The sequence below is a fragment of the Apteryx mantelli genome, chromosome 22, assembly GCF_036417845.1.
Source record: "Apteryx mantelli isolate bAptMan1 chromosome 22, bAptMan1.hap1, whole genome shotgun sequence".
Classification (NCBI taxonomy): Eukaryota; Metazoa; Chordata; class Aves; order Apterygiformes; family Apterygidae; genus Apteryx; species Apteryx mantelli.
In genome coordinates, this window is record NC_089999.1 from 2099055 (window position 1) to 2117546 (window position 18492).

The 18492-nt window shown below is 49.8% G+C and overlaps 3 protein-coding genes across 3 annotated transcripts; 1 reads left to right on the plus strand and 2 right to left on the minus strand.

The window, feature by feature from the left end:
• Positions 1-653: 653 nt before the first annotated feature.
• Positions 654-4643, minus strand: LOC106496088 (fibrinogen-like protein 1-like protein). Its single transcript, XM_013956681.2, has 4 exons — positions 4640-4643; positions 3157-3300; positions 2119-2181; positions 654-1282 (listed from the first exon to the last, which is right to left on the minus strand). Exons 1-4 carry the CDS (start codon positions 4641-4643, stop codon positions 654-656), a joined length of 840 nt encoding a protein of 279 aa, XP_013812135.2.
• Positions 4644-8044: 3401 nt separating this feature from the next.
• On the plus strand, positions 8045-10196 carry LOC106496089 (fibrinogen-like protein 1-like protein). Its single transcript, XM_067309925.1, has 3 exons — positions 8045-8048; positions 8719-8832; positions 9562-10196. The coding sequence occupies exons 1-3, from the start codon at positions 8045-8047 to the stop codon at positions 10194-10196; spliced, it is 753 nt and encodes a 250-aa protein (XP_067166026.1).
• Positions 10197-13235: 3039 nt separating this feature from the next.
• Positions 13236-17286, minus strand: LOC106496090 (fibrinogen-like protein 1-like protein). The gene is made up of 3 exons (XM_067309926.1): positions 17118-17286; positions 14073-14381; positions 13236-13925 (listed from the first exon to the last, which is right to left on the minus strand). The coding sequence occupies exons 1-3, from the start codon at positions 17284-17286 to the stop codon at positions 13300-13302; spliced, it is 1104 nt and encodes a 367-aa protein (XP_067166027.1). The 3' UTR covers positions 13236-13299.
• Positions 17287-18492: the final 1206 nt, after the last annotated feature.

An 18492-nucleotide genomic window follows, 5' to 3' on the forward strand; every position in this document is an offset into this window, starting at 1 on the left:
CAGTATTTCAAGTTTTCCTTATTTATTGCTTTTGCTTTTCAATCCCAAATGCCTGTCCTAGAAGAAAGCTATACTTCAGTGGTAGAAACCTTCTAACACATTAACCTGTGTGAGCATACGAAAGATTTGAAATAGACATTTACAGTTGTGATAGTTTTTGGAATACTGATTTATTTGAATATTTAACAACTACTAAGCCTGAAATGCAGGAGGTGTAAAGATTGAGAATTTGACTGTGCATATTAATAACTTGAGCAAGATCTTCAGCAAGTGAAAATTATGTCATTTGCCTGAAGTCAGGGATGTATATTCATTTACACAGTCAGATACATCCATTGGTGTTTGACAGTTTCGCATTCTATCTGAAGGACACTACGGATCTGGAAACTCCAGATTTTGCAAATGACTGTTCTGATTATTAACATAATTAAAATGATCTGGCTCTGAGCAAAAGGATAAAGGCCCAGTTGAGGAGTGCAGGAAATTTACAGGAGTGAGAAGTGAAAGGTAGTTTCTTTGGTAACTGTGATATGACTACCCTCAGCAAAGATCCACTAGGACAACAGGTTTGGCCATGACATAATTTGCCTTTTCCATCTCTTTTCATGGCTAGATTTAACTTCAGGTTGGACAGATAGGAAAGGAAAATGCAACTAGCAGTAGGAAGCTGGTTTGATGAGGATGACAGAAGCTTTGCAGTTCCCATTGCACAGACTGCCCCATGTTATGGCACCCTTGACATTCAGCCGTACAGAATAACATGCTGAGTACCACCACCCACCCCCATAGTTGGAGGCACAGTTCCCACTGTAAGTGTCCTGATCCTGATCTTTAGCAGAGAACTTCATGTTGTCGTGTACATAGGAAGAACTGGTTGAAGTCATGGCATCCCCTGCAGTCCCTGTGTAAGTTCCCAGCCTCAACCGGTAACCTTGTGACATATCTTCCACACTGAAGAGATTGTAGTCTGCAAATTTGGTGGCATTTGTGGCATCCCAGATAACAAACTTGACCTGGTAGACCTTCTGCTTGGCAATCTGATAGATGTACTCGGTGCCTAGCCAGTAGTCAGTCTGCACGTTCCCAAAGCCGTACTTGTAGGTGCTCCAAGACTCAGCCCACGTGATCTCTGTGTTGTACCGGTTCCTCTGAATGACTGTCCAGCCCCCGTCTGTCACATTCATTTCACAGTACACCACAAGCTGGTGGAGTCCTGTGGGCTGAATGATGTAGATGCCACTGGGGCTGCCAGCGGGGAGCTCGCTGCAGTCCTTGGGCCAACCTAGGGCAAGAGAGAATATGGAGAACCAACAGGCACAGTAACATCCCAAGCTGCTTGTCTGGCTCTATGAGAGTGATTTCTAGAAAATGACAGGATATGGGATTTTGCCAGAGTCATAAAAAGGCTACCACTGTGTTTCCTGCTTTAAGTTTAGAAGCAGAAAACCTCTGCATAGGAAATACAGTGATTAAAATAATATGCATGTATTTTGAATGCATAATCATAGAATTTGCTTCTCTTTCTATGCTCAGCCTTTCCAAATGTTAAGATATTTCCCCTCCTTCACAATGTTACAAGGTTCCAAGTTTGGCCTAGTGATGTCTATTCTAACTTAGTTATGCAGAAGGTTGAATGAGAAAATCAGGCTGGTTGCTACTTTAGAATCAGTGTGGCCCTAACAGTAAATCAGAGCTGGTCCTGCAGTCCTAGCATCCACTGCATCCCTGGGGCTGGCAAGGTGAAAACCACATTCCCTGGGCCTTGAACCCTATGACCTACTGAGAAATCCCTATGAGCATTGCTCTGGAGGCATATCCTCTGCTTGATCTGTACAGAGCTTCACACCAGAGAGGAGGACATGTGGCACACATGGGAGAGTTGCAAAGACCTTTGGGTTCTCCTAAGGCACTGTTTAGTGTGAAGCTATCACTAATACTGAGTGACATCTCCTGAGTGGGCTTGACATGCGTTGCGGAAGACCAATCCAATCTTGTCCCACAAGAGCTGAGCTGACTTATCCCCAGGTTCAGTGCCCACCCACCACGATTTGACCATTCCTGTTGCCTAGGCCTCTCAGGGATGGAGCCATTCCCTTGGAGGGTGACAGAGATTCTTACTGCGGTGCTCTGCCTGTTGAAGGTCATTGGATCTGCTCTGCCGCATGTTTCCTCCGTCTTGATCTGCATGGAAAAAACAGAGAGTATTGGGAGTGAGGTGAGCAGCCCTGCATGCTGCAATATAGAGGTAACTCCAGCCTCCAGAGGCTGTTGTTTCTAGCACCAAGTTTTCTGTGGGGCACTTCAACAACTTCACTTGGCTGATTTTTCTTCTTATAATGTATCTTTTGGTTGTAAACTCTGTGAGGGGATAGGATGCTAAGAGGGGTAACGATACAGGGGACGAATCATCAAGCAGCTGCCTATTCAGTCTGCTCACCGTTATGGCCTTACAGGATTGCATGGAGTAGACTGCATATCAGAGTAGTAGTGGTGAGAACTAGGAGGTATTTCTAGAGAGGAGGGACTGAGAAGGAAACACTGCATGTGGTATCAGACGAAGATTAAACTGTTGAGTGATTTTGCTGTAAACTAGCATTGCTTCTCAAAGGTGATTGAAGAGATTCGTTTATTTGTTCAACCTGTAAAGAGCTTCAGAAAGGAAAGGGAGTTCAAAACATGTTATTCTCAAGATAACGATGCTCTCAGAGAGCAATCACAGCACTTTGTTCCATAAGATAGCTTTCCCTGAGAGCCTCAAGTGGATGCTCTATCAGTGATGTGACCAGTTTATTGTATCATTTAGCTAAGTTCTATCTTCAGAAAGCATTTTGGTTGACCACTCATGCAAATTTTCTCAGAATTTTCAGTATTTTAGATGGACTACAGATAGCAAGAGAAAAGGCCTTCTTTTGAATATTTATAACTCTCTAGAAAAAGCTATTACATACAGTCTTGTCAATCAGAAAGAATATTGAACTCCCAAATCTTATGTTTGGAGCAGATTGGAAATTGGAGGAAGTTTTGACCAGGTTTCTGTTATTTCTGAGTGTGACTGCCTTCTCTGACATTATTTTCCATGTCTCCCTCTCTCCTCAAAGGGTAGAGGACTCCTGCTGTTTGAACACGGCTTAGGAATGTAAAACAGAAAAAACATACCAGAGTTGAGCTCCTGTGTAGGAAGGTTAATGATTTCATCTAAGTTTCCTTTTAATATGTTCAGGTTTTCAATGTCCACAGCAAGAAGAGGGGCTAGCAGGGCCAGCACACAGGTGAAGAACAGGAGATGGGAGTGCTGAGCAGCTGGAGAGAGAAGACAGGGTGAATCTGGAAATGCAAGCCTTCCCTTCCTGCAGAAGGAGAATTGGCTCACTAAATTCAACAGAAATTAAAAAGTACTTATGGAGTAGACAGAACTACAGCATTAATTATGCCTTGGCTTTATTGAGCAGCAGAAATATAAAAATAAATTCCATAAATAATCATTCTGCAAAAGCACATATCTCCAGGAAGAAACATTGTAGCAAAGATTGCAACCACAACCTACAGGTCTAAGTCTGCTTCTAAGAGCAGGGTTGTTCTCTTTGACTGTGATATGGGCAAAATGAGGCCCCAGATCCCAGAATCTACATGTAAAGTGGGCATCAGTATGTGCATCTTGAGAAAAATGCATTCTAGTGATATAGGACAGCATGCTAATTTGTAGATACTTCTCTAACCATAAGATAGACAGCAGATACTACAGCAGTGATAAAGGAGGTACTGGGACCTAGGATCTTGGGAAAGAAGGGAATTGTCATGGCCAAAACAATGCTGGTGGTACCCTGAGAGTCAGTGGCTTCATTTATAGTTGTCCCAGAACTGCACCCTCTCAACACAATGTCAGACAGACTGAAAATTGATCTTTGCACAATAACGCCAGGGAGCCAAAATCATGGGATGAGAGCATCCTGCACAAAGCCGACAGCATTAATTAAGCACAAACCCCTGTTATGTGTCAAAAAACGTGGCTTCTGCAGGGAAATACCTGAAGTCAGTGCATCTCAGCTAAAATCTGGGTCATAACACTTTAAGCTTTAAAGGATCATTTCTGCCAGTATTTGAAATCTGAGTTATTTCACTCCTTTGGACCATACCGGATCAGGAGGTTCCTCAATAGTTCGTTCATGGTCAGCTCTATAGATTTGTATCTACAACTTGCCCACCCAATTTTGGTGCCCTGGGGATGATGGATGATTAATACATTAATTAGCTTCCATTTTGATTTTTTAAAATACTCCATTTGGTACTCTGGGCTCTGGCACAAATACAAGCTAAATTAACGTTGCCTTTACAACAGCACACAGTGCAGGATGTTTTTGACTGTGACCAGGTATGGAGGAGAGAGTGTAAGGAGCAGGACTGGCACAGAGAACTGGGGGGGAGGTAAGACAGGAATAGGGTGATCCCCAGTCCTAAGGTCAGAAACAGTCGGTGGGAAAAGTGAAGCTGCAGTGTCAGTGACAGAAACGTGGTGGGAGGGAGCCCTGGAGAAGACAAAGTGCAGGGAGAGGAAGCAGAGCTTCTCAGTGACCAGTGGCCACGCAGAGCGGTGTAGAGTGGCATGGTGTCTTCCCCTCCCAGCCCGCCAGCCCACACTCACCCATGCTGTCTCTGCGGGGACCCTGTGGATCAGGAAGCCAAGCAGGTTTGACCTGGATGCAAGGTGGCCAGCCCCGCAGTTATAGGGCTTGGAAGGTGAGGTGGGGCCAGCTGCCCCAAACCACAGCACTCTTCCTCTGGTTGGCATCAGTGCTGGAAATTTACGGTTTATTTGTCCTCCATCTGTAAGATTCTCTGTTCACACGCCAGCTGTTGCTCTTCTATGATAAGAAATCCTAACAGAATGCCAACAAATAGTGTTTGATGTTGATAAGAGATTCCACCAAACTGAGAATTGTACTCAACCCACACTTCTGATAAGGATTTTATTTGGGTTTGTTGCTACTTACTGTATTTGACACCAAGCCCTACAGTGACATTCTCTGACCTGAGCTGTGCAGGAGATCCCCTACAGAGAGCCTTTAGGGTTTGCCCTCTCTAACATGGCCAAACTTGCCAAGTCTCATTGACCACCCTAGATGCAGTCTTCCTCTGCAGTATTGCATTGCCCACCGGCAAACCTCCCGTGCTGGCTCAGCCCTGAGGCCTCCTCCCCGGCCATCACTCTCCATACTGATGCAAATGCTCAGCTTGATCTGGGTCCCCCAGCAGTTTTGCCTAGTACGTGTGATTGTGGACCACAGCAGTGAACAGTCAACTCCCACAGGGCAGCACATCCCACAGGGTCCAGCACAGCAAACCCTGACATGCATGCAGAGGTGTCCCAGTGCCTGGCAGGTCCTGGTGCTCTCCTGCAGCTGGGAGTCCCATGCTGGGACCATGCAGGCAGTCCTGCAGCTGGGACTGAGGGGGGGGGGTCTGCTCAGGGAGTTAACTCTGACTTTGCAATTCTAGGGTATCCTGGGGAGCAGTCCTGATCACAGAGCTGGTTGCAAACTAAATTAACAAGGTGACTGTGTGTTAAGTGGAGTGAATGCTTAACAGACATTTGGCACTGTACAGTCTGAAGCCAGCCTTGCAACTGGTAAATGAATGAGAAGGGAATGGAAGACAGGCAGTGAAACAACCATAGTTATGTTAGTTTATAAATCAGTTACACTGATTTAGAGCTGTGGTGAAATATTGATGGTTTGAGATGATAACTGCTCTCCAGTTAGAGTGTTTCTCTGCATTGGACATAAGAAAGTCTGGGGCACCCACTTGCACATCCGCATTTCTCTTCTCTGGGAAGGCTGATACTGAAACTTGTTAGTCAGCCCCCCCATTGCCTTCAGCCTCAGGTGGCACTGCCACCTCTGCTGTCTTCCAGGAGACCAGCAGGTGGTGGTGAAGGGCTCTGTGCCTGCACGGGCCTCACCACCCTTGTCACTAACCTTGCTGTTCTCTGCTTGAGCCTTTGCACTGGATTACTCCAATATTAAATGAGTTTCCTTTGATTACAGTGTGGGGAATGTTTTTCATCAAAGGACACATATTGCCCTGCCCTATACCACCCCATTGTAAAACTACCAGTTCCAAAATTACAAGTGTATTCACAGAAAAAAATGATTCTTGTCAACTTTGCTTTGCAATAATATTTCTTCTTTCTTCTTGCTGTTGGGTAATGATGAGTGAGATGATCCAAGGATGCTCCTCAGCAGTTTGCTTTCAATGGAGCAGCTTTCTCTGTACAAGTGCTTCATGAAAACTCTTGATAGGCAACCTTGGGGCATTGATATACTTCTGTCATCCAAGTTCGAAAAAGATAAATGGTACCTTCTTAGTCCTTTCATTCCTACCTTACGCAGAACCAAAACCCATATTTCCTCTGGCTTCAAGCCATGCATGGACAGAGGGCTGGCTGCTGACACCCACCCATGCACTAAGTGTCAGGACCAAAGTTAAGGGTGTCAAGCCATGAAACCCCAACTTGTCACCGTATGTGACCCCTGCGACTACTGGGATGGTCCTGCCTGCACATCCTTCAGTGTGTCCTCAGGCAGGGCCTACTGGTTTCTGCCACCTTCATTTGATAGCCATAAAAGAGGTCCATGCAGCAGGGACCCGGTGGCAGCCAAGGTGACACAGACACAGGAAGTGGAGCTGAATTACTGAACAAGGCTCAGAGGCAGAGGAGAGCCTGCAAGAGGACTGGGACTGAGCCTCCCATGTCGATAATGACAGACATCTGCCCCCTTGCTCATTCCCTGCCCTCACAGCAGGCACGTGCATGGTGGTGTATGCTGATGGTACTTGCTGCTAAAGGAAGCATCACTTTAGAGAAAATAAACTGTACTGTAGGCAAATAAAAACACGCTGCTAGTGACACACCAGGAACACAAAATAGCCAAACAGGACAGTCAAAATGTGAGTCTGGCAGGGTCAGCCAGCAGGCACCAAGTGAGGAGCTGCTGATGGCTCACTGTGCACTGTATGAGAAGAGGCATAGGAAGAAGAGGGGAACAAGGAGGAAACATATCAACAAAGCCCTTGGGAGGGCTTGCCAAAACATCCTGAGGTGGTGCCTGACACAAATTAAACCTACCCTGACGCATGTGGTCCCAACAGCTGTAATCATAAATGCTGGTTCAAAAACTGGCCCTGAGTATGCATTTAAGATGCCCTCCCAAACAGCATCCAGCCTGGACCAGGCTGCTGGGGCAATGTCCATCCCACATACAGTAAGGGCAGGAAGTTAACAGAGCCTTCCTGAGCCTACTTCTTCCCAACAGAACATACAGTCCAAAGGGGGAAGTGCAGGGGAAGGGGTATGGCATAGACACCCAGAGACCCCCCGACGTTCCTATTAAGGGATGCAGCCTGCAGGGAAGGCTGCTGCCTTCAGCCCTCAGACTCTACAGAGAGAGGATAAACAAGGGGCCAGTGTCTGCATTCCAGGTTTGGGGCTGACTTCTTGGTTGCTATGTGCAGAGAAAGAGCCCAAGAAAGAACTCAGGCCATCACAGAATGATCATGATGTGCTGTTCATTGGCAGCTATTGACAAACCATTGCTGGTAGCTTTTACAGTCACTAATCTCCAGATGATATGAATATGCTCTTAGAGCCCACATTCTTTCCCTCCTGTTTGACTTTCCCCTCTCCTTTTACTCCTTTATTGCACTGCAGCAGCTGGTAGATCCCCAGAAAGGCTTAATTCCTGGGCAGGTCCAGTTGTTTGTAGTTGATAAATGACCCACAGGTGGGAGTTTTGAAACATTTTTATATTTCTTGGGAAGAAACTTATGATATATTTGTGCTATCTTGAGCAAAGAGAGCACAGAGAAGCCATCAGATGTGCACACAGTGATAAATTTTCTCCATGCAAACAAGGGGACTAAGATCCTAACACAAGGTGGGTGTGCATGGAGATGAACACAGCTATAAAGGGACAGATTCTGGCATGGAGTTCAGAGCAGCGGGACACACTGCTCAGGTTCCCAGCATCTGCTCAGCAGCACTGTGGTGATGGGTGAGTTCTGATCTTCCTAATGGCTCATTTTTCAGTGCTCACAGCTGTGGGCTCAGTCCTACCCCATGTAAAAGGTGCAAGTAGAAGAACAAGGTAAGATGATAGTGGCAGGGGAGCATGGGAGCCTATGCTGATGAGGGTGTCCAGTGTCTGTCTCAGTCCTTCTCTTTCCACCAAGCCATTTCTTGCAAATTCTGTGATGCTACTGCTCAGTTGTTTCCTGCATCCATGTGAACTGCATGGTCTTTGTCTGGAGTACCAGCTTTATATGCCATACTCAGCTGCAGTTCTTTGAACTATTTGCCCTGAATGCCTTTAACACAGTATTTGTTCTTTCCCATAAAAATAACCTTTTGCCTCTAGCCATTTAGAAAAAATATATATAATTTAGGAGAAACGTGAGAAAATATGACTGTGGCTTGCTCTGTGGTGCAGGGAATGAGTGGATCAGGAGGGCAACAAAGCCTTTTCTAGCCGTGCTTCAACCCTGCAGAGGCAGACTCTCCACCAAAACTGCATTTCCAACACCCAGGGAGCCCTCTGCTCCTGCCTGTCCCCTGTGCCTCCAATCTCCCTTGCTCAGAGTTCTCTGGGGGGGGCTATCGGCAGGTGATGGAGGAGCAGGGACTGCCCCAGGGATCCTCATGGTACTGGGTCCTTTCCTTCCCAGGGCTCCAGGCTGGGATGCGCCTGCTCTGTGGGGGCCTTGCCCTCCTGCCCATGGTGGTGGTGATGTTTCTCCTCTACATGAGCCCAGCAGTAACTGCTGCAGGATTCCAGAGCGGTGAGTACAGACACCAGCGCGGGGGGCTTTTCTCTCTGTGATCTGCACAAAACAGCTACAGCCATCACATTTGCCATGCAGTTGCACTGCCCACCACTGAGTATGGTCAGGATCCTAGGTGTTGTGTGCAAATGTCTCCATGCTGAGAGCCAGTGAGAGACAGCAGATCTCTGCATTCAAATCTAAGCTGCAAAGTCAGATAATACCTGGTTTTTATCACCAGCCTCTGAGTATTTCAGTGCAGAGATCAGAGCCTGTGTCCCCTCTTCACAGTCAAGGACACAGAGGAGAGAGGGGAAGTGCCATGCCTAAGGAGATCTAGCAGGCCAGTGGCAGAGCAGGACTAGCATCCAGGCCTCCTTGCTGTGGCGGCACTGCACCTGCTGCCCAGACACACAGCAAAGCTCCCATCTTGGGTGCACAGAAAACATGCTCTAGAGCACACAGCACTGCAGGAGCCTCCCTAGTCTCCAGGAAATCTGTTCTGTGCATATTCTTTTGAAAGTCAAATGCATATGTTTCTGCTGAGTTTTTCCTCCCTTCATGAACCTGTCCCCAGCAGTATTTTAAGGGACAACTTCCTGGCAGAAGCATTCACACCCTGTTCCACAGGAAGGGTGCAGAGTGCCCAGTGAAATCCAGCACCAGCAGCATCAGTACAGCTACTCTAGAATAGCTTATTAAAGCTTTTTCCAAGAGTAGTCCCTCATGTCTGATTTGCTGTTGTAGGGTTCCCTGCAGACTGCAGCCACCTTCACAGCAGCAGCCCCAGTGGGGTCTATGTAATCCAGCCGGCAGGGGCTCCCCCGCGGGTGGTTTGGTGCGACATGGACACCGAAGGCAAGGGCTGGACTGTCATCCAGAGGAATACTTACAACACCGAAATCACGTGGAAGGAGACTTGGACCACCTACAAGTATGGCTTTGGGAATGTGAGGGCAGATTACTGGCTGGGCACTGAGTACCTGCACCTGCTCACACAGCAGAATGCCTACAAGGTCCGCTTCGTTGTGGAGAATAAATCCAACGTCACCCATTATGCTGAGTACGACATCTTCAGCGTAGAGGGCGAGGCCAGCGGGTACCCTCTGAGGCTGGGCAGGTTCTCTGGTGAGGGGGAAGACTATCTGACCACCTACCACACCAGATATGGGGGCATACATGACAACATGAAGTTCAGCACCAGTGACAGGGACCAGGACCAGGCCAGCGGGAACTGCGCCAGCAGCTATGGGGGCTGGTGGTATGATAAGTGTCAGAACATCCTGCTCAATGCCAAAAACTACATCCTATGGCCAGGGATCTGCAATAGCGGTGACTGCAAATCTTCCCTCATCCTGATCAAACCCACAGACGTGTGCTGACTGGGCTGGAGAGCCTCCTGGGAGCTTGGCCACCACCTCCAACAAGTGCCCCATTCCAGCGCCTGCCAACAGCTTTGTGCCAGCACTGGTGCAAGTCTTGCACTGCCCACAGCTCCCGCGTTGTCACCGGAGTGAAACACAGCAGCTTTGGGGTTCACGCAGCAACCACCCTGAGCCCTGTCTGCACAGGCAGCTTTTCCCAGTGCCGTGATGCTGGCCAGCACTGGAATACAGGCACTAGTCTGGGGTGGGTGCCCCCACTCTTGTTCTGGGGGAAGGGGAGACAGCACAAGTTCCCTTCCCTGCGTAATCAGCATATTCCCTGCTTTTACTCAGGTCCTGCTCCCTCCCTGAGCCCTGTAAGCCTGAGCTCTGCTATCCACGGTGGGAGAAATCAGCTGCAATAAATTCTGGAGGCAGACTTTTCTGCCTTTGTGTCTATCATCTGCTGCGGCGACATTGTGCATACACACGGAGGGGGGGATGGCTCTGCCTGGGTGCAGGGGTGGTGGACGGGGCTGGGGAGGCCACTGTGTTCGCACAAGTTCCCGTTTGCTGTATCCCTTGTCTTGCCCCGCTCTGCGCCATGGCTGGGGGAGTTGGAGTCCTAACCCTATTCTGCAGTGAGGGCCAGGGGGGGTCAGGGTGCCCCTGAGGGACCTCGGGGCTTGGCAGTGGGGTGTTTCTGAGGAGACTTGGGGCTTGGGGGGTAGTCAGGTTGCCAAGTGGGGTCTGTGCCATGGGGGATCCATCCCCAGGCTGGTTCCCGGGGTCCCTCAGAAGCCTGGGGCTGAGAAGGGGGTGGGTCCTTGTGCTGGGGGGGTCAGTGCTGCAGGCTATGAGGCCTGGGGGCAAGTGGTTGTGATGTAGTCCCAGAGATAATAGGGGAGCCTTGGGGCAGGCCCCACAGTGCTCAGCCCCTGGACAGGGGCAGGCACCATGGGGCACCAGGGGCAGGAGCTGCACCACCCAGGGCAGGCCCTACGGCACTTGGCACAGGTGTGCAGATGGCCAGGGCACTGTGGGAGCCAATGGCTTTCCGGGGTCTGGCACTGTGGGGATCCCCATGCCAGCAGGGCTGCGCAGCTGGGGCCCATCGCACTCCCCCTGCCCGCGGGAGCAGGCAGGCCAGGATGGGGGGCAGCCCCAGCCCTGGGCATCAGGCTCCTCCGGGGGGCAGGGCCAGGCCAAGGCCAGGCTGGTAGCTGCCTGCGGCTTGGGGGTCCCAGGCTGGATCCACGGGGCCGTGGCATGCGTGGCAGCGCTGCAGTGGGGGCTGTCGCTCAGGGCAGGCCTCGGGGCCGAGCCTCAGTGGAAAGCAGGTCCCCGTGGCCAGGGGGGTCACCGTGCTGCTCCGCCCCAGTGCTGGCTGGGAGCACTCCCCGTGCTGGGAAGGAGGCAGCCCCCAGCAGCGCTGTTCCAAGGCCAGCCTGGCGCCTGGCCCCCCAGAGCACCTTGCACGCTGTCCCAGGGTTTGCTTTATGCTGGCAGCAGTTCTGGTGGCGATGGGGCAGATTGGCTCCCCCCCAGGGCAGCTGCTCCTGCAGCCAGCTTCCGAGCAGGGCATGTTTGAGCAGCCTGGACTAGCGGGAAGCTGGCTGGCCGGGGGTGACGCACGCCTGCGCTTCAGCTCCAGGCCAGGCAGCATGCACAGGGCTCTGGGGACGGCACTTATGCCGTAATGAACCAGGCCTATGTTTGTAGCAACCCATGCCTGCAGCACTGGAGTGAGCGTGCTGCAGCGGGACCGTGTGTCTGGAAGGGCACGTGGGCCTGAGTGTTAATGGGGGTGCTGGACGGTGGGGAAGATGGATACCCCCAAGCCAGGCTTGGAGTCTACTGTGCCTCCCTCTGGGAGAGCAGAGGGGCTGGCTGATCCCACAGCAGACACTGAAGGAACACATTTCTTTTCCTGGCTGACCTGCAGCCGCTGACAGTGTTGTCACTTGTGTTTGCACTCAGACTGGCAAGCTGCATTCGGGGACAGGATGGAGCCTGGGCCACCCAGCCCAGGAGGGAAAGGGCTGGCTGGCCCTTCTTACCTGTGCAAAGAAGGCCACGTGCTGCCTGGCCCCAGGGCTGCTGAGCAACCCATGGCCAGCGCAGACATCCAGGCATAACTGGAAGAGATGCCAGGAGCAGCCTGGACAAGCATAGCCCTGTCCCATTTGCCCTGCACAACCCCAGGTTTGTGTGGTTCTTCAGGAGCATAGCTCTGGGGCAAATCTACTCTCTTAGAAAGGTTGTTTTGAACTTCCTTGGGCCTAACAGGAAGAAAAGGTCAACCTTGGATGTGGTGCAAATCACTCAGTTACCTGTCCTTCCCTAAAGCTTCTCCAATATCAAAAACTTGTAGAGTTGTGTTGAGAAATTTATGTAAGTGTAGATGTGTCTTTTAAGTTAATTCCCTATTCAATTACTTCCCTGTAATCCCACACACTTTTTTGTGAGAAGAAGCCTGCTACTGCCATACTACGGCTGCTCAGTCACATATCAGCCTGTATGAGCACATCAGAGATATGGAATAGATATTTGCAAGTGGGAGGTGTTGTTTAGAAATGGGATTTTATTGAAGGCTTTAACAACCACTGAATAGAGACCCAGTGTGGGCAAAAACACCTCTCCTGGTGTAGGTCTCAAGGCCACATTTTCAGCTAGTGAAAGTGGGGTTAGTTCAAGGTTCAGCTTTACTAAGAAATAAGGAAGCTTTATCTTTCCCTCAACCCCAGCTAATAAGGTGGTGACAGAAGCCCTGATTCATTATACAGCTAAGAATAGGGACCTTTTTCTCTGGATATGCCTGCAGAAACTCATCCAGGTATGATGTTTCTAAGCACATTTTACTCTCCAGAACAGATGTGTTCCAGACGTACAAGTTTTGCAATGTATTACATTGATTTTAATACAATTAAAATAATAACAGCCCAAAGAGGAAGAACTCAGAAAGGAAAGCAGAGGAACTCTGCAGAAGAGGCAAAAGAAAATCTCTTGATAACCCAGGCTCTCCCCCACTTTCACCCACTCTACTCCCAGGCAGGAAACAGTGGCCCAGCAGAGCACTGGTCTGGCCATGTGCCCGATGCAGACAGACATGGAAGAAGTACTAACAATAGGGAGATGGTTTGATGAGGATGGCAGAAGCTTTGCAGTTCCCATTGCACAGACTGCCCCATGTTATGGCACCCTTGACATTCAGCCGTACAGAATAACATGCTGAGTACCACCACCCACCCCCATAGCTGGAGGCACAGTTCCCACTGTAAGTGTCCTGATCCTGATCTTTAGCAGAGAACTTCATGTTGTCGTGTACATAGGAAGAACTGGCCATGGCATCCCCTGCAGTCCCTGTGTAGGAGCCCAGCCTCAACCGGTAACCTTGTGACATATCTTCCACACTGAAGAGATTGTAGTCTGCAAATTTGGTGGCATTTGTGGCATCCCAGATAACAAACTTGACCTGGTAGACCTTCTGCTTGGCAATCTGATAGATGTACTCGGTACCTAGCCAGTAGTCAGTCTGCACGTTCCCAAAGCCGTACTTGTAGGTGCTCCAAGACTCAGCCCACGTGATCTCTGTGTTGTACCGGTTCCTCTGAATGACTGTCCAGCCCCCGTCTGTCACATTCATTTCACAGTACACCACAAGCTGGTGGAGTCCTGTGGGCTGAATGATGTAGATGCCACTGGGGCTGCCAGCGGGGAGCTCGCTGCAGTCCTTGGGCCAACCTAGGGCAAGAGAGAGGGGGATTTAGTAAGAGCCTGTGCAACAGGACAGAGGACATCCTGTAGTCCTCCTGTAGCTAGTTCTGCAAGATCAAGGTGTAAATGAAAACTGGTGGCTTAATGATCACAGGGTACTGCAAACACCATCCTCACCTGCGCACACAACACCTGCATCCTCGTTATGACCACAGTTGTGTTCTCCCCATGCCTTCAGATTACACTCAGTGAGGAACTGCTCCTTTCCATTGCAGTTAACATCATCCAGCCAGATAGACCCAGATCCTCTCCCAAAATGAGCAGAACCTGGGGCTGATACTGCATCTCCACAGCCCACCTGCCTACACACGACAGAGGCGTCATTCAGGTCCCAGGCATCATCACACACTGTCCCCCAGGCATCGCGGTACCAAATCTCCACCCGTCCAGAGCACTGGTTGGAGCCATTCACCAGCCGGAGCTGACCTGGAGCCAACAGGTAGGGAGAAGATTTAGAAATGGCAGGGAGGCACCAAAGAAAGCTGCCCCCCCCAGTCAGGAAGTGCTGCCTGGCTCAAGGAGTGGAGTTCATGCAGTAAGATGTAGGACCTTTACACCTCTGATCTTGCTCCTGGCAGGGGGAAGGTGGCTAGGAGCCTTTGTCCGCTGGATTTTCCATTTCCAACTGGTTTTGATTTAATGTGGCCTGAGACTGAACGTGGGGTTGACATGTTCCCTCAGGCAAGCAGGCTTTAGATGTCCTTCTAGCCCTGCAGAATCTATGCTTCACCCTTCTGAGAGTGTGAATACACTGGGAACAAGGGAATGGTGAGTCTGGCAAAATACCCTCAGATGAGTGTGTTTCAGAAAAGACCATTTTTCTAGTTCTTAGCCATGAGACAGGCAAAATTGCTGGGGAAACTGGGGGACCTGCTGGCATGGGAACATTTCCTTTCTTCTCTTTCATCCTTCCCAGTACCTGTCCTTCCTGTCCTCATCCAGGGCAGGGAATATGTGGGGAAGGACAGGCTTGGCTCTGTGAGGGAAACCTAATAAATCCTCCCTGATTCTCCACACCAACAAATGAGTAGAATGTCTGTGAGTGATGTCCTTCTCCACCTGACATGGCAGTCAGGCAGGGGTGGGACGGCTAAAAGGAGACAACAGTGCCACTTCTGCAAGTGGAGGCTCTACTGAGATTTGGCCTGAATTTAGATGGTGGTTTGTGGCAGTTTGTGTTGCTTCTCAGTCAGTTCCCCCTTATTCCATAACACAGGGACCAAACAGATGTCTGAGCTGCTCGCCTAGACAGACTCAGAGCCTACCTCCTTTCAGAGCCAACTCTCATCATCCTAACAGGATATTTGAGAAAGGGCAGGCGACTCATGCCCTGGGCGTACATCCTCCTCTGTGGCTGCCAGGTCTCTGCTGACAGCTCAGGGGAGCACCAGGTCAGATGAAGCCCTCGCCGGCAGCAGGGTACCTACTCTGAGGTAGTCCTAGCAGTGTGCTGCTGGCATACATAGAGACTTTCCATATACCTACCATTCACAAATGTGTTCAGAGGAAGTGCGGTGCGGTTTTGGATGGTCCCGGTGAGAAGTGGGGCAGGCAGAGCCAACACACAGGCAAGGAACAGGAGGGGAGCGCACTGGGCAGCTGGGGGATGAAGGGACAGGACAGGAGTGAAACAGGAAGTCCCACTGCAGGTGTAAAACACACAGTGGGTGATTAGCAGTCTTGTAACACCTCAGCATCCCCACATGTTGCCTGTTGCCCCGAGCCCATGATGATGGTACAGAGGTTGCCTTTCTGACATGAATTTTGTAGCTGGACTTCTTCCTTTCCCCAGATTTCCTACCAGAGACCAAGATGCTCAAGAAATTTGGGGAGCAAAGTCAGCCAAACACGAGAGCTTCCTTTGCAGACCAGAAGAAACCTGACCAAAGTGTTTATTATCAATCACAACCTTTAACAGAAATCCTGCCTAATATTTTTTGCCCCTCAGCTCACTAAACAGCTAGATGGTATTTCTTGAGACTTTCCACCACACTCTGGGAAATTCAAATAAAAAATAAATCACAACTAAATAAAAAGAACAATGTTGATTCCATTTAGTTATAATAACAATAATCTGAATAATTATCCAGTTTAAAAGTGAACATTCATTTAAATATGGCTTCAAAGCTGCACCCCTGGAGGGTTACAGTGTTCTTGGATTGCAAAACACCTGGAAAAGGATGACTTTTTCAACAGTGCCTCTATTTTGGACACGCCACAATGATAGACCCTGATTGCATTTGGAAGCAGTTGGTCTAAGTTTTTCAAATACCTGTAAATTTAGTCTTATATTTTTAACACACACACATAGAATTATGACTCTGCAGGACTAGAAATAAAGAGCACTGACTATCTGCTAGACATGAACCTGTCTTTTCCTGGCAGAAGAAAGGTTCATGCTGCTGGGATAGCAGACTACTCCTCGGATTTAAGTTGCTGGAATGTTGTTCTTTATTTGACATCTTTTCTATGTCCACTGACAAATTTGCATGCAGAAAGGCCACTCTGACCTTCTTCCTGCAGATTTTGCCCTCCATCACACAAGTACAGCCCTTATTTCAGTGGCAGCCTCAGCCTGGGTGGGCTTTGTTTGCAGAGACCCGCCCTTGTTTTGCCTGGACCCCTGTGTCTAGCTTGAGTCTGAAGCTCTTCCAGCTGTGTTCACAGCAATATGAGGTGCTGAGAGCTCCTGGCTATAAGGTCAGACTGGCCTGGTGACCTCGGTCTGCAGGACAGTGAGGACAGGTTTGCTCTACCCTCAGAGCACAGTCCATGGCTGTGGTGTCAGACCATGAGTACATGTGGCCATGGCTCTGTTAAAACCCTCAGCTGGGGGACAGGTGCTAGCCCACTTCCGTATGCACTCAGCTTGGCAGAGGCTCAGTCAGCCTTTCCGAAGTGGCATGTGAACCCTGGACACCTGATTCAGTGCTGGGTCAAACAGGCATGGCTGTAGGCCTGTTCTGACCCACCTCTGCTCCCCAGCTCTCCTGCAGTGGGACAGGGCAGAACATAGTTCCCTCTTCCATTGTCATACCCCTCCTGAGGTCTCCTCTGCAACAAAGCTGCCCAGAGAGCTGCTGGGCTGGACTGAGGTCAGACTCAGTGACTCACATGTCCCACTCGAACCCCCAGGGAAGCAGCACAGACCTTGAGTCTTACCTGCGTTATGACCTGTATCATCTGTGGAAAGCCCTCTAGCCACAGAAGCAAACGGATGGCTCTGCCAGGGTGGAGGTACCCAGCACACCCGCTCCTCTATCACTGCTCCTGGGGACCCATGGGTCCAGGAGATCACCCTGCCCCACTCCCCATGCTCACACTCACCCATGTTGCTTCCACAGGGACACCTGGAAGACCAGAAAGCTGCTTTGGATAGCCTTTGAGTCACAAGATTTATAGTTGCCCTATGCCAGGGGAGGAGCGCGACCAAGACTGCTCCCAGAGGTCGTGTCCCATTCTCATCTTGGGGTGCATTAATGTCCTGCCAGCTCTAGGGCTATATCCTGAATTGGCACTTCCCCGCAGCAGGGATGTTATTTTGCTCTGATAAGAGCCCTTATCAGGAGTTGAGCAAATACAGCCCTGGAGCAGCAGGTAATTCCTTAGAAGAACTCATACATGCAGTCCCCCATGTGTCAAGCAGGACTTCTCAGGGATCTGCCACCAACTGGCATTCAGAGATATTAGCTGGCCTCCTTCTTGTTGTTTCTTCTGGGCACAACCCTTGAAAGGTAAAACTGCAGACATGCAGCCCCACTCTCTATGCAGCCCACTCCCACCATTGCAAGGCTGAGTAGGTTCTGGGGTCACTCTTTCTGAACTGACCCTGAGGCAGACAGGAGTGGGAGGCAGCAAACCAGCCCTGTGAAAGATCCCAGTGACATTTTCACTTTCTTCTGAAACAAACACTGCATGGCTCAATAGTGGTCCAACACAGGTGTGAAGCAGAACCAGACCAATGGCAGCAACCATCCAACTTGTCATTTCCATGTCAGGACCTGGGCTATTGGGGCTGAATCATTTGAAACACAAGGCTCTCTATTTCTATCTCAGTCTCAGAGAAAAGCAGAAATCACTCCAGGAAGCACTTGGTGCTCAGAAAACCACCTGCCTCTTCCACTGTTGGAGGCAACCCTTGGGTGGGAGCATGCAGATATAGTGAGGTTTGTGGCTTCTCCTGTGCATGGGGCAGACATGTGCCACCAGCAATCACTGAGTGAGGGCCCTTCTATGTAAAGTGTAACCTCTGTTGGCAAATGACACTTTTTGTCCAAGCTAACTTTGAGTTATGATTGAGAAAACACTGAAAAAAATGTTTTCCAAAGTCTTACATTTGAAAAGTGACTGAATAAAATCAGCAGCTGTCTTTGCTGGAGCCCCTGGAAAGAGGCGAGCTGAGCAGACATTGTGCCTGTTCTCCTTTGCCAGGGGATAGTACCTTCATGCATCTGCTCTGTGCTGAGGCAATGATTCAGTGGAAGTCAATCACTGGTACAACTGCAGGCTTGGCCTCCCTGCGGACACGGCCACAGCG

Excerpts from the sequence above, each read along its gene's own strand:
- LOC106496088 (XM_013956681.2), bottom strand. Across the intron at positions 2,182-3,156 it reads TACACAGGAGCTCAACTCTG|ATCAAGACGGAGGAAACATG; the intron begins GTATGTTTTTTC and ends TTTTCCATGCAG. Across the intron at positions 1,283-2,118 it reads TCAACAGGCAGAGCACCGCA|GTTGGCCCAAGGACTGCAGC; the intron begins GTAAGAATCTCT and ends CTCTTGCCCTAG.
- LOC106496089 (XM_067309925.1), top strand. Across the intron at positions 8,833-9,561 it reads TGCTGCAGGATTCCAGAGCG|GGTTCCCTGCAGACTGCAGC; the intron begins GTGAGTACAGAC and ends TTGCTGTTGTAG.
- LOC106496090 (XM_067309926.1), bottom strand. The coding sequence starts at position 17,286 with ATGGGTGAGTGTGAGCATGGGGAGTGGGGCAGGGTGATCTCCTGGACC. Across the intron at positions 14,382-17,117 it reads TGATACAGGTCATAACGCAG|GTCAGCTCCGGCTGGTGAAT; the intron begins GTAAGACTCAAG and ends TGTTGGCTCCAG. Across the intron at positions 13,926-14,072 it reads TGCAGGTGTTGTGTGCGCAG|TAGGTTGGCCCAAGGACTGC; the intron begins GTGAGGATGGTG and ends TCTCTCTTGCCC.